Source organism: Callithrix jacchus, chromosome 1 (assembly GCF_049354715.1).
Source record: "Callithrix jacchus isolate 240 chromosome 1, calJac240_pri, whole genome shotgun sequence".
NCBI lineage: Eukaryota > Metazoa > Chordata > Mammalia > Primates > Cebidae > Callithrix > Callithrix jacchus.
The window spans coordinates 122,273,865-122,287,979 of record NC_133502.1 but is presented as its reverse complement, the minus strand read 5'-3'; the positions used below and the strand labels follow the sequence as shown (position 1 = coordinate 122,287,979).

The 14,115-nt window shown below is 37.8% G+C and overlaps 1 protein-coding gene across 20 annotated transcripts in view; it reads right to left on the bottom strand.

Annotated features, from left to right (window-relative positions):
- CCDC171 (coiled-coil domain containing 171) overlaps positions 1-14,115 on the bottom strand; it is a 499,054-nt gene that overhangs the window by 288,164 nt on the left and 196,775 nt on the right. For all 20 annotated transcript variants that reach the window (XR_008481645.2, XM_035306113.3, XM_035306098.3 and 17 more), the window contains one exon: positions 597-703. Coding sequence is in view for 19 of the 20 variants with exons in the window: in XM_035306113.3 (XP_035162004.1) it covers positions 597-703 (107 nt within the window). In the remaining variant the exon portion in view is untranslated. The remainder of the gene's footprint in view (positions 1-596; positions 704-14,115) is intronic.

Genomic DNA, 14,115 nt, shown 5'->3' with positions numbered 1-14,115 from the left:
TTTAATACCCAAGAAAATTATCAACCCACACATTAAACAATACAAATGAGATGATAAATAGAAGCATGAGCTTTTCAATCAGCAAACTAAAAGCTCCCAGGCTACATCAAACAGATATTTGTTTTTTAAAAACTTCTAACAACACTTTACTCCCTTTAGAGAATAAAAACTAATTTCTCTCTTTTTTATTAAGACTTCCACAGTTTGCAGAAATCTTAACCTAAAATACTGACAAAACCTAAATTTCTAACTACACCAAATGTCATAAAAACATATTAACATTTCAATCCAGTACATATTAACTTAAACTACTTGCATAGTGTTTTCACTAAGTTAAAACAGATAAACTATGAAGATCAAGAAACAGTAGAGTCTTTATAACTTTTAAAATAATAGTACGACTGAAGAAAACATAAGTGAGACATGACTTTAGGCCACACTTAAAGAAGAACAGTGACAGACAATTTATTATTTTTTGTATCTGTGAAGCTGTCAGTTCAACATTCCCAATCTTTCTGACCTTTGTAACAAGCAAGGAATACGTACTGGTACAGGCCGAAGGCTATATGTGTGGAGTCAAACAGTGCAAGTGTTACCTCATTAGATGCATCTTCCAGCTTGTTCTGGTAATCTGTCAAGGTACACCTCAACATCTCAAGGACAACAGAGAAGCTGGGAGGTTTATCTTTGTCCTTGTGGATGCCTAGAGAAAAATATAGGATGAAAATATACCTTTAAAGTCACAACAGGACAAAAGTTAGGCAAATAGTAACAGAGATACCACAATTAGGTAGAGCTGAAAAGACATTATGAAACTTTGAGTAGAATTTTATTCTCCAAATATACTGCTGTATGGCCAAGTATTAATAGCCTTTCTAAACAAGCGGCCAAATTAAAGTTCATAATAGATCAAATTAAGTTTATGACTACTTTCTACCTTATCAAGACCCACATAGCAGTTAGTTGTTTTTTGTTTTTTTGTGTGTGTCTCCTAAGTAACTGCAGTGTTTGTATCTTTTATCCAAAAATTAAAGGAATAGTCTATACTACCATTGTTTATGGGAGTTATGTACACTTACTGTGGTCCTTATGTTTATGATTAGTCAGGTTTTTTATACTGCACTATTTTGCTTAAATAATAATTTCTGAACCCAAGAGCATATAATTTTCTGTTATACTTGGAAATATTCTTCCATCCTTAAAATTCTCAAGTTACAATTTGAAATAAACAATAAAAATGCTATTATCTACATAGCCTACATCATGTTTCAATTAAAACCCTTAAAACTGATACCCATGGTAAAAATATGAGTATTTCCATATTATGCCCTCAAACTACTTTAATTTAGTTGGGCCATAAATTATGTTAGTTGAGCTAATAAAGGTCACATTATCAAATGTAGCTCCAAATATTAATCCAAAAAGTTGAGTTTCAAAAACTACTTTAAATTGATTGCTCATCGCACTATTCTTTATGTGTTAAAAAGCAAGTAGCAAATTCAGTTTAAATATATTCACACTGAAAATATTTTTCTTTTATTTTTCCTGATCATATTTTATAATATAAATATTTCAATACATAAGAAATGGATTTTCAACAAAACTAATATTTAAGAGCAGCATTCATATTACATGTCCTACTATTCATTCATTCATTCATTCATTCAACTAATTTACTGAATTCCTACTACATACTAATCTTAGGCATTAAGCAGACAGAGATAAACAAGCTGGCTATAACCTCTGTCCTTATAGAATTTAAGGTTTAATAAGAGAAAGAAAGATGGTAGATAAATATATGACATCATTTATCCATTGTTCAAGCATTCTATTATTGGACTTACGGAGAAAGGGGGAAAAGGCAGTAATAAAGAAAGAAGGAAGAAAGGGGAAAAATTCTTAGTTAATGATAGAGCAACTTTATTCAGCTCAGGGTATTGGTGATATCATATTTAAATCTTGGAGAAAATGTTATCAATATATTTATGAAATTTATCAAGGTGTAATTTATATATGGGTACAACTTGGTTTTTCTTTAACAGAAGAATATTTAACTTAAAAACCAAAAGTAATGTAGAAACAACACATATCACAGCTAGGAAAGAAATATACTGGTCTGAGCCATGATAACAGAGGAGACAGTACTCTTTGTAATGACTATGAGTTGGAAAGACAACTCATTAAAAATTTTATTAAAGGTCTTACCAAATATATATTTTAAAATTCCTCCTTGCACAAGATAAAAAAAAAATGTGATGTATAATTCTTTTCTTTTGCTACTACACAAGTAGACCATGAATAAATCATTCAAGGACACTCGGGAAATCTGCATTTTTACAATAAGGGAGAAAACTTCCTCTTAGAAATTCAGAAGAATCAAATCATCTTAATATGAGTGCTGAACAGTAATGGGACAAAATGCCCTCTCCTTACTGACCTATGCACATTCTTATATTCTACATAAAATAAAGTTTTCTTTCCTGAAAATGTTTATATAATAAACATTACTTGAAGTACAAAGTAAGTTTTATGTCTGCTATGGCTAGATTAGTAAATGCCTTGAAGTAGTCTTCTCTGGGTTAAATCTGCTTGGTGTTCTCTAATCTTCTTGTACTTGAATATTGATATATTTCTCTAGCTTTGGAAAGTTCTGTTGTTATCCATTTGAATAAACTTTCTATCCCTATCTCTCTCTCTACCTCCTCTTGAAGGCCAATAACTCTTAAATTTGCCATTTTGAGACTATTTTCTAAATCCTATAAGGGTGCCTCATTCTTTCTTTATTCTGTTTTCTTTTGTCTCCTCTGACTGTGCATTTTCAAATATCTATCTTCAAGCTCACTAATCCTTTCTTTTGCTTAATCAAATCTACTATTAAGAGACTCTGACACATTCTTCATTATGTCAACTGCATTTTTCAACTCCAGAATTTCTGCTTGATTCTTTTTAATTATTTCAATCTCTTTGTTAAATTTATCTGATAGAATTTTGAATTACTTCTCTGTGTTATATTGAATTTCTTTGAGTTTCCTCAAAACAGTTACTTTGAATTCTTATCTAAAAGGTCATACATCTTTTTATCTCCAGGGTTGGTCTCTGGTCCCTTATTTAGTTTGCTTGTTGAAGTCATGTTTTCTGGGATGGTTCTGATGCTTTTGGATGTTCATCAGTGCCTGGGCATTGAAGAGTTAGTTATTTATTGTAGCCTTCGCAGTCTGGACTTATTAGTTCCTGTCCTTCTTGAGAAGGCTTTCCAGGTATTCAAAGGGCTTTAGGTATTATGATCTAAGTTTTTGGCCACTGCAGGCATATCTGCATTCGGGGCACCCCAAGCCCAGTAACACTGTGGCTCTTGCAAACTCAGAGAGGCACCACCTTTGTGGTCTTGATAAAATCCAGAAGAATTCTCTGGATTACTATGTAGAGACTCTTGCTCTCTTCTCTTACTTTCTCCCAAACAAACAGAGTCTCTCTGTGCTGGGCTAAAACCGGGGGAGAAGTGACACAAGCACCCCCTGGCCACCACCATTAAGACTGCACTAGGTCAAGCCTGAAGTCAGCACAGCACTGAGTATCACCCAAGACCTGCTATAACCATTACTTGGGGACTACCTATGTTTGCTCAAGGCCCTAGGGCTATACAATCAGCAGGTGGTAAAGCCAGCCAGGCTTGTGTCCTTCTTTTCAAGATGGTACGTTCCCCCAGGTCCTAGAAGGATCCAGAGATACTGTCCAGAAGCCTGGAGTTGGAAACCTTAGAAATCTTCCTGATACTCTATTTTACTGAAGCTAAACTGGTACAAGACAAAGTCCTTCCACTCTGCCCTCCCCTTTCCTTAAGCAGAGGAGTCTCTCCCTTGGCCACCATTGTCACAAGCCCACTAGGAGTACTTCCAGGCTACTGCTGATGCTCACTCAAGGACCAAGAGCTCATCAGTCAGCTTGTGGTGAATGCTGCCAGGTCTGGGAATCAGCCTTCAGGGCAGCAGACTCCCCTTTGGCCAAGGGCAGGTCCAGAAATGCCATCAAAGAGCCAAGGCCTAAAGTCAGGGACCCCAAGAACCCACTTAGTGCTCTACCACTCTGTGGCCAAGCTGTTAACTAAGCTGCATGAAAAAGTTCCATTTATTCCTCTGTCTGCTGTTCTCAAGCAGAAAGAATCTCTTGCTATAGCCACTATAGCTGTGAATGTGCTACATCACACTTCAAACCAGCATATCTCAGAGTCTCACCAAAAGTCCACAGTGTATACTACTCGGGTATTGCTGCTGATTAATTCAGGCCCCAGGGGCTCTTTAATCAATAGGTGATAAATCCTGCCAGGACCAGGTTCTTCACTTCAAGGCAGTGGGTTCCCTTCTGGCCCAGGGTGTCTGGAAATGTCATCTGGGAGCTAAGGCCTGGAATGAGTGTCTCAGGACTCTTCCTTGTGCTCCATCCTTCTGTGACCGAGCTGATATCCAAGTTGCAAGAAAAAGTTCTCTTTACTCTTCCCTCACCTCTCAAGTAGAAAGAAGGGGTATATTTCAGAACTATGAGCTGTGCTGCCCGAAATTGGAGGTGGGGTACTGCAAGCATTCCCTTTGCTGACCCTGCTGGTGTCTCACTAGGTCACATGCCCTCTAAGTCTACCGGCTCCAAGGATTTGGATTTGCCTAGGAGTTGCAGTCATTGTGGCCAAGATTGTCTTTCAAGCTTATTTAGGACTCGAGAGCACTTTAGCCCACAGTGGCAAGGCTTTCCAGAGTTCAAATTCCAACTGCTTGGACGGACAATTTCCCTCTGGCTAGGGCTAGTCTAAATGCTCCCTCCATGAGCACTGGCATATTCTCAGTATTGCTTTCCACTGTGACAGAGCAGTACTGAGCTTCAATGAAAAGTCCCACAATCACTGTACTCTCCCTCCCCCAAATGCACAGATTCTCCCCACCACACAGCTGCTACTAGGGCATGGAAGAGGGGTGCTGTCTGCAATTCAAGACTCTCTTTCAACCCTCTTCCATGCTCTTTCAGTGATAGGAAGTTTAAAACAGGTACTGTGACTGCTCATCTGATTTTTGGTTCTTATGAAGGTGATTTTTTGCCTAGATAGCTGTTAAATTTCGTGTTCCTGTGGGGGTGAAGATCACCGGAGGTTTCTATTCAGCCATCTTGCTCTGTCTCCAGCTGCTATGGGTTGAACATGTCCTCCAAAGTTCATGTGTTGGAAACTTAATCCCCTCTGCAGTGTTGAGAAGTGGAATCTTTAAGACGTTACTACGTCATGAGGAGTCTACCCTCACAAATGAATTAATGGGTTTATTATCTTAGGAGTAGGTTTGCTATAAAAGTGAGCTCTCCCCAACTCTTGCTCTCTCTTACCCTTTCATTCTCTACAATGGAATGACGTAGCATGAGGGCCCCCACCAGATGTGCCCCCCTCCTAATTTTAGATTTCCCAGCCTCCAGAACAGTAAGAAATAAATCTCCTTGCTTTACTAATTACCTGGTCTCAGGCATTCTGTCACAGCAGCACAAAAGGAACTAAGACAATGTCCCACCCAAATTTATTATAAAAATAAATATTTACTGATCCCTTAATGACAAAATGCTTACAAATAAAAATAAAGGGTCACCCTAAACCAAGGACCTTATTGGCTGATTTGATTTTGTCTAATAATATTCTAATCACTGCAGCATGGCCCAACAAACAATGAACTATAAAAGCTATCCTATCAAAGAAAGGTTTAAAAACTCACAAATAAATGAATAGTGAAAAAGATTTGAACAGTGATCATACTTAGTTTTTCAAAACTCAAATTCCAAATGAAGAACAGAATATGTCAGGAACACTTTATACTTGCATAACATCAACGCAAAATCTTCTGAGGTTCCCCCTCCCTCTGCCTATACTGGTTTGTCGCTATACGTAGGTGCCAGGCTATACGTTTACATTGTCACTCCTTGTTTCACTCTCTCCCTCTTACTTTTAAGCAGGTTTCAACTCTGGCTGTACTTTAGCAAATCGTTTCTTGGATTAGTGGCCCACAGGAGGAGGTGGAGTAGAAAAAGTTTCCAAGTCCTCTATTTACACGTCCTTTTTGACAATCTCAAAATCTAAATAATTTTTCATAACACATATAAATCATTGCTTTTCAAGCTGGCATCATTATCTCAGTAATCTATAGTTCTACAGAAAAATCAGTAACTTTTCATGAATGAAGTCTATTTTCTCCACCTTCTTAAGCATCTTGTTACCTCCATGAAGGGAGAATTAATAAGAAATAATGGAGCGAGAATATAGACAAAAGACAGAGCTTTTTTATACAGCTATCAATATAGCATATGAATAGTCAGATTCATGTTTCAAAATGAACTCTGTGGTTTGGTGTTGATTTTTTTATCTTTTAGTAGAAAACAGAAAATAATGTTCAAATGAGTTTTGTGTTCACCTGATAAAACCCAAATACTTAATACATAATGTATTGATAACTAAGAAAACTCCATTTTCATTTTAAAAGCACTAAATACAAACATTTTATTGACAGACTTTTTTCAAACTCAGACTACAACAAGATTGTCTTTAATCACTAAGTTCATAAATAAACATCTTTTTGGGGTTTTTTGTGTTTTTGTTTTGTTTTGTTTTTAAGACAAGTCTCTGTTGCCCAGGCTGGAGTGCAATGGTGTGATCTTGGCTCACTACAACCTCTACCTCCTGGGTTCAAGCAAGCCTCAGCCTCCCAAGTAGCTGGGACTACAGGGGCATGCCACCACGAAGACCCAGATAATTTTTTGTATTTTTAGTAGAGACGGGGTTTCACAGTGTTAGTCAAGATGGTCTCAATCTTCCGACCTTGTGATCCACCCACCTCGGCCTCCCAAAGTGCTGGGATTATAGGCATGAGCCACCATGGCTGGCCAAATAAATTAATTATCTTGCAAACATTAGTGCCATTCTGGAGTGTTTAGGGAAAACAGTTCATAACTTTTCTAACATATGGAAAGTATTTACTATGTAAGTCCTTCTCACTGCCTATGTTTTTTGGGAGAATTCAGAAAACACTTCCTTTACCAAGGCTTGAGAAATATATTAGTAATGGAAGTCCCAGCCTCCTTGATGAACTCCATGTAGCTTGATAAGCTCCATGTGGCTAGAAGACAATAACAGCAAACAATGGTACCATCAAAATGGGTTCCCTGAATTCAGTGGGAGTGACTGGATCTTGGGTAACAGAGACCAAATAGTAGCAATTAACTCCCAGAGACAAAGTGGACGTGTTTAACACAATGGGTAGTGGAGTCAAAGCAATAAACAAAATGGTTTGACCTACAGAGATCACTGGCATTGGCTAACTGATCATGGGTATTCCTAGAACCAAAATAAATGGGCAGCATTGTTAAGTCTTACTTGATTTGTATAAGTAGAAAAGTCCTAGGTCTGATTATTAGAAGTAGGACTAAAGTAAACAAAAAAGGAAGAACTAGTCCTTAAAAGCTTCTCAGACTTGAGCTAATTCACAGACCTAGAGACCTTGAAATAAAGGGGATGGGTCTCTGTTAGCAATCCTGACATACTGCCAAAAAAATTATACTGTAAATCTTTCTCCTTACCTTCCTCAAAGAAGGTAACCATCTAACAGGGTAACTGTGTACTGGGTGAGAGGAATTAACTACACTTATCAGGGATAACTGGACATTGGATCTGAACTGACATTAATTCAGGGAGACCTAAAATGTGCTATTGTGCTTTCAATAGTCAGGGTAGGAGTTTACAGAGGTCAAGTGGTTAACTGAGTTTTAGCTGAGGCCTCTCTTGCGTGGGTCCAGTAGGTACCTGAACCCACCCCATAGTTATTCCCCTAGTTTGGAACACATAGTTAGAAAAGGCAAATGCAGCAACTGGCACAAAGTCCACATTGGTTACCTGACCTATGAGTGAGAAAATATTACAGAGGAAAACCAAGTGGAAAAAGCCAAGAGGAAATCACTGGAACTTCTACCTATCAAAATACAAATCAAAAGCAATGCCACACTCCTGGAAAGAGTGTAGAGATTAGTGCCTTTTAAAGGGTTGAAAGATAAAGGCATGGTGATTCCTACCACATCAGCATTCAACTCACCTAACGGGGCCGCTGCAGAATACAGATGGATCTTACAGAATGACAGTGAATTAATCAGTATGACTCCAACTGCTGCTGCAGTTAAATATGCAGTTTCTGAAGCATATGTACACATTTTCTGGCAATTGGAATGAAGCTATTCATTCTACCCCTTTAGTAAAGACCACGCAAATCAGCTTTTTTTATTTTTATCTGGGAGGATCAGCAATGTACCTTTATTGCTGCCCTACCGCAGAGCTATATCAACTGTGGCTCTCTACCACAATCTAGTATGTAGAAATCTTTATCAACTCTCCATTACAGAAGATATCACATGCTTCACTTCATTCTCTACTAAATTGATGGCATCATTCTGAATGGACCTGATAGTAAGGAGTGATGGTGCCATGGATGCCATGTTAACCTCTGTGACCTGCACGGACACTCCAGATGAGTTCCTGGAAAATCTAAAGTAACTGAAAGACAATGAAAAGAAGAAGAAATGATCAACCCCTGTGGAGCCTACAATTTAAGACATTCTCTGTTGTTTCTTACTCCAGCCTCAGTCGACAAGGCCATTGGACTTTGTAATCAACCTTGGCCAACCTCCTGACTCGACACCCTACAATCCCCTCCCAGTTTGGCCAACCTCATGACTCCACACCCTACGACCCCCTCCCAGCTTGCAAAAAAATGCCCTAAAGTTACTTCTGTAACTTTCCACTGTTTACCCCAAACCTATAAAACCAAATCCTATCCCACTGCCCTCCACTGATGCCCTTTTCAGCCCCAGCCCACCCACACCGAGGTGAATACACAGCCATGTTGCTCACACAAAGCCTCCTTGGCGGGGCGGGGTGGGGGGGGGGGCTCTTCATTCAGCACACGTGTTTTAACACTGATGAACAGAAAGTAGCAACTATTCGAATTCAAGATGTATATGGCATTTCACGGGTCCTTATAAGTGAATCATAGTGTAAACTTTTAGGAGTTAGAAGCAAAGCAAGTCATCCTCTACAGATAACTATTCTCCTTTTGAAAACTGGCTTTGGACTTGCTACTGGTCCTCAGCATATACTGAATACATGGCCAACAATTCACCATGTGACTAGAGGTTGCCCATCATAAAATGGTTACTGTGTGATCTACCAATCCATAAATTTTGGCATACACAAGAGTACTCTATCATCAAGTAAAAGTGCCATGTAAGTCCTGAAAGCACAAGTAAGTTGTATCAGCAAGTAGTCCAGATTCCCTTGGGCACTATTCCTGTTACATTGTTCCCTCTCTCTTAACCTACACCTTGGATGCATGGAGAGTTCTCTATGACCAGCTGACAAATAGAAAAAAAAAATGGGCTTGGTTTATAGATGGTGTTGTATGATATGCTGAAATGATTCAAAAATAGGCAGCTGCAGCAATGCTACAGTCCCACTCAAGGGTGGCTGTGAAGAACAGTGGTAAAAAGAATCCTCCAAGTGAGCAGAACTTCAAATAGTGGATGTAACTATCATTCTTCTGAGAATGAGAGATGACCAAAGGTACAGATATACATCAATTCATGTGTGGTGTCTAGCTGTCTGGCTCAATGGTTAGGGATCTGGAAAGAATGTGAATAGAAAATTGGTAACAAGGTTGTCTGGGGAAGAATATGTGGACAGACTTCTTCAAATGGGCACTGTGCCCAGATCAACTTCAGTACACAAGGATCTTAATAATCAGGAGGGCAAGATGAAGTACTCTATGGATATCAACCAATGTCTTTTCCTATCCATCTTTGTCTTTACGAAATTGAACAAGAGTCATAGCAGCAAGGACAAAGGTAATAGGCTCCACAATATGAACTTCCATTCACCAAGGCTGATAGGGTTACAACTCCTATTCAGTGCCAAATTCACCAACAGCAAAAAAAACACTAAGAGCATGATATAACACCACCATTCTCTGGGCAGAATCAGATAGCAACTTGGTGCCAGGCTGATTATACTGAGTAATTTCCACCATGGAATGGGCAATACTTTATTCTTACTAAGATAGACCTTACTCTGAATACAGATTTTCCTTCTCTCACCATAATGTTTCTGACAAAACCACCATGTATATACAAAATACTTTAATTCACCATCATGTAATCCAAATGGCATTGCTTCTGATCAGAGAATGCATTTTATAGCAAATGAAGTGTGGAAATGAAATTGTTTCCATAGGACTCACTGGTCTTGATATGTTTCTTATCACAAAAACACAAATACTATATAATTCCACTTAACATAAGGTATCTAAAGGGTTCAAATTCATAGAAAAGTAAGTACAAAAGAGGTTACTAGGAACAAGGAGGAAAAAAAAAAGAGGATGTGATGGTGAATTTTGTAACAACCTGACTGGGTCAATGGGTGTCCAAATAGGTGGTTAAACATTATTTCTGGGTATGTCTGTGAGGGAGTTTAACATCTGAATTGGCAGATTGCCCTCCCTAACTTGAGTGGGCTTAATCCAATCTGTTGAAGGTCTGAATAGAATAAAAGCCTGAGTAAGAAAGGATGCTTCCTCTCTGCCTTGCTGTCTTTGAGCTGCAATATCAATCTTCTCTTGCTTTTGGGCTCAGACTCCAACCAAAACTTACATCATCAGCTCTCCTAGTTCTCAGGACTTCAAACTCAGACTAGAATCACACCATCTGCTCTCCTGGATAATAGCACAGACCCTCCTAGAATACAGGTGTGGATCCCCTCACCAGGGGATCCACCCATATCCAGATGGGATGCTTGTTGACAGCAAAGCAATTGGGTATGGGTAGTAAAGGAAGTTAGAAATACCAGTTACGATCATGTGACCAGATAGAAAAAGAAGGACTAAGTACAGAATACAGGCAGCCTCAAATTACAATGATTCAACTTAAGATTTCTCAACTTTACAGCAGTGCAAAAGCAATACACATTCAATATGTTCCTTGACTTAAAATGGGTTTATCTGACCTCACTTTCCCAGCTCCTCCCACAACTGCATAAGATCTAATTCTTACAATAAATTCCTCATTCAATAATACTATAGTGGTTCTGACTTCCTAATCAAACTCTAGCCTTACCTGTTCCTATCATATAATGCACACTTGATCCTCACAGTTACTTCCTATATTTAAAATTCTTAACATTCTATGACTAAAATGGGGAAAAAATCTACAATTTCTCCTAGAAAGAAACAATAAGAACAAGCCCAGCAAAGGCAAAATGTAATTAAACCTATCGTAACAAGTATGATAGTGTTAAATGAGATATGAATTGAGAAATAAAAACTAAAAATTAAAATTGATATATCAAAGACTTAACCCCAAAAAAAGTATACAAGATGAAGAATTTAAAGTGAATTTTTAAAAATATACAGTTTTAAAGAAAATCCGAGGCCAAGCTTTAATCAAGCCTCCAATTCTGTACTGTCTAATCTGTGGACAGTAAACTTTATTTAACAATGATTATTCATATTCATATTTAAATTAGTTAAGTTAAATTTTCAATGCCTTAGTCATAATAGTCATATTTCAAGCACTTAATAGCCACATGTGGCTAAAGTCTACTACATTAAACACACAGATATAGAACATTTCCATTACTACAGATTCCATTACCAATGTAGAGGAAATCTACAGAACAAAGAAACATGTTAAACTATGCAATGCGGATGCAATCGGAAAAATGCAGCCTGTGAAACCCGTAGAACAAATGAAACAGTTTTTTAACTAATAAATTTAAAAGAAAAATGGTAAACAAAAAGAGACAGAAAGCCAGGTGTGGTGGCTCACACCTGTAATCTCAGCACTTTGGGAGGCCAAAGCAGGTAGATCACTTGAGATCAGGAGTTCAAGACCAGCCTGATCAACAAGGCAAAACCCCATCTCTACTAAAAATACAAAAATTAGCTTTACATGTTGGCACATGCCTGTAGTCTCAGGTTCTCAGGAGGCTGAGGCAAGAGAATCACTTGAACCTGGGAGGCAGAGGTTGCAGTGAACTAAGATTGCACCACTGTACTCCAGTCTGGATGACAGAGTTAGACTCAATCTCAAAAAAATAAAGGGGCCGGGCGCGGTGGCTCAAGCCTGTAATCCCAGCACTTTGGGAGGCCGAGGCGGGCGGATCACGAGGTCAAGAGATCGAGACCTCTCGGTCAACATGGTGAAACCCCGTCTCTACTAAAAATACAAAAAATTAGCTGGGCATGGTGGTGCGTGCCTATAATCCCAGCTACTCAGGAGGCTGAGGCAGGAGAATTGCCCGAACCCAGGAGGCGGAGGTTGCCGTGAGCCGAGATCGTGCAATTGCACTCCAGCCTGGGTAACAAGAGTGAAACTCTGTCTCAAAAAAAAAAAAGAGAGAGAGAGGGGGAGAGAGGGGGAGAGAGAGAGAGAGAGAGAGAGAGAGAGAGAGAGAGAGAGAGAGAGAGAGAGAGAGAGAGAGAGGAGGAGAGGAAACTACAGATTTTTTAAACGTCAGCCAACCATAATGTCTAGACCTTCTTTGCATACTAATTTAAAGAAACTGATATTATATGAGATATACAAGAAAATTTGAAATTTATAATACTAAGAAATGTTTAACTTTTACATATGATAATGTTCATGTATTTATATTTTAAAAGAGACCTCAGTAGGGGAGGGACAGCGGTGGGTGGGGAGTTGGGGAGAGATAGCACTGGGAGAAATGCCAGATATAGGTGAAGAGGAGGATGGCAGCAAATCACACTGCCATGTGTGTACCTATGCAACAATCTTGCATGTTCTTCACATATACCCCAAAACCTAAAATGCAATAAAAAAATAAAAATTAAAAAAAGAGAGACCTCATTTTTTAGAGAGTCAAACTTAAATATTTATGAATGAAATTAAGCAATAGCTGGGATATGCTTCAACATAATACAGCAGAGGGGAAACAGATGAAATAAGATTGGTTCTTAAGTTGATAAATGTTGATCTGAGTGGTGTGGGCAAGAGATTTCCTTATACTATTCTGTCTCCTTTTTATATATTTGAATTTTTTTATAAAAAATAATAAAAGATGCAATTAATTACTGGATGAATTTAAAGATCATAGGAAGATCTTATCTTTTTTAAAGAAAACTTTATTGAGGTTTCTCTTGGGAGGGAAAAAAACCACATTATATATATTTCGGTTCTTATAGGTAACACTTTTTTTCTTTATTCTTATAGTTTTAAAATTTTCAAAACTATATTTAAATGCAGGTGTTATTTGATTATTTTTCCCTGTAAAGCAGTGATCTCATCTGGCATGCTACAATCTTTTTTATCTCAAATAAGTGTTTTTGAATTATGTCTTAAATTATTACATTTGTTTCATTTACTCTAGTTTTTGCCTTAGAAAGATGTACAATCTTTTCATTGGTACTCCATGTTATCATTTTTTCCCTGTTTTTCTTCACTTGATTTATGTTTTAATTATTTGTTCTTTTCCTCTGCATTTTATCTGTGTTCTTTTTTCTGCATTTTGTCTTCCAAATCACCAATCTATAACGTTAATTGTAGACTGTAGACTTTCTACAATGTCAATTCTGTCACAGCTACACACAAATTTTTAATCCACCACCCTAATTTTAGTTTCCTTAGATTCCTGCTTTATGTCATTCTTTTACCTGTTAATTTCATTTGGGCTTTCTTGGAGTAAGGGGAGAATTAACCTTTTTGTATTTCAGCCTATTCTTTCCTTATTATCCCATTTGATAAAGGTCATTTCTTTTTGTAGCCTACTGTGGATGCCAAATAGCTTCTAAATTTTATTCTGATTTCCATGGTGAATCATTTTACCAGTCTGTCCTAAATGTATCAGGTACTGCTCCTTTCCCCTTGTTTTGTGGTGCTTAGTTTTTCACAAGTTCTATTTAGTTTTCTTTTCCTTAATTTTCAAATTAAAAAAAAGAGTAAAACCCTAACCATATTTAGAAAGTTTGAAAAAAGACTATATGTATAAATTCTCCCAAGTTCTACTCTGAATCAATTACATACTGATCAAACTCCCTCTAACATCAG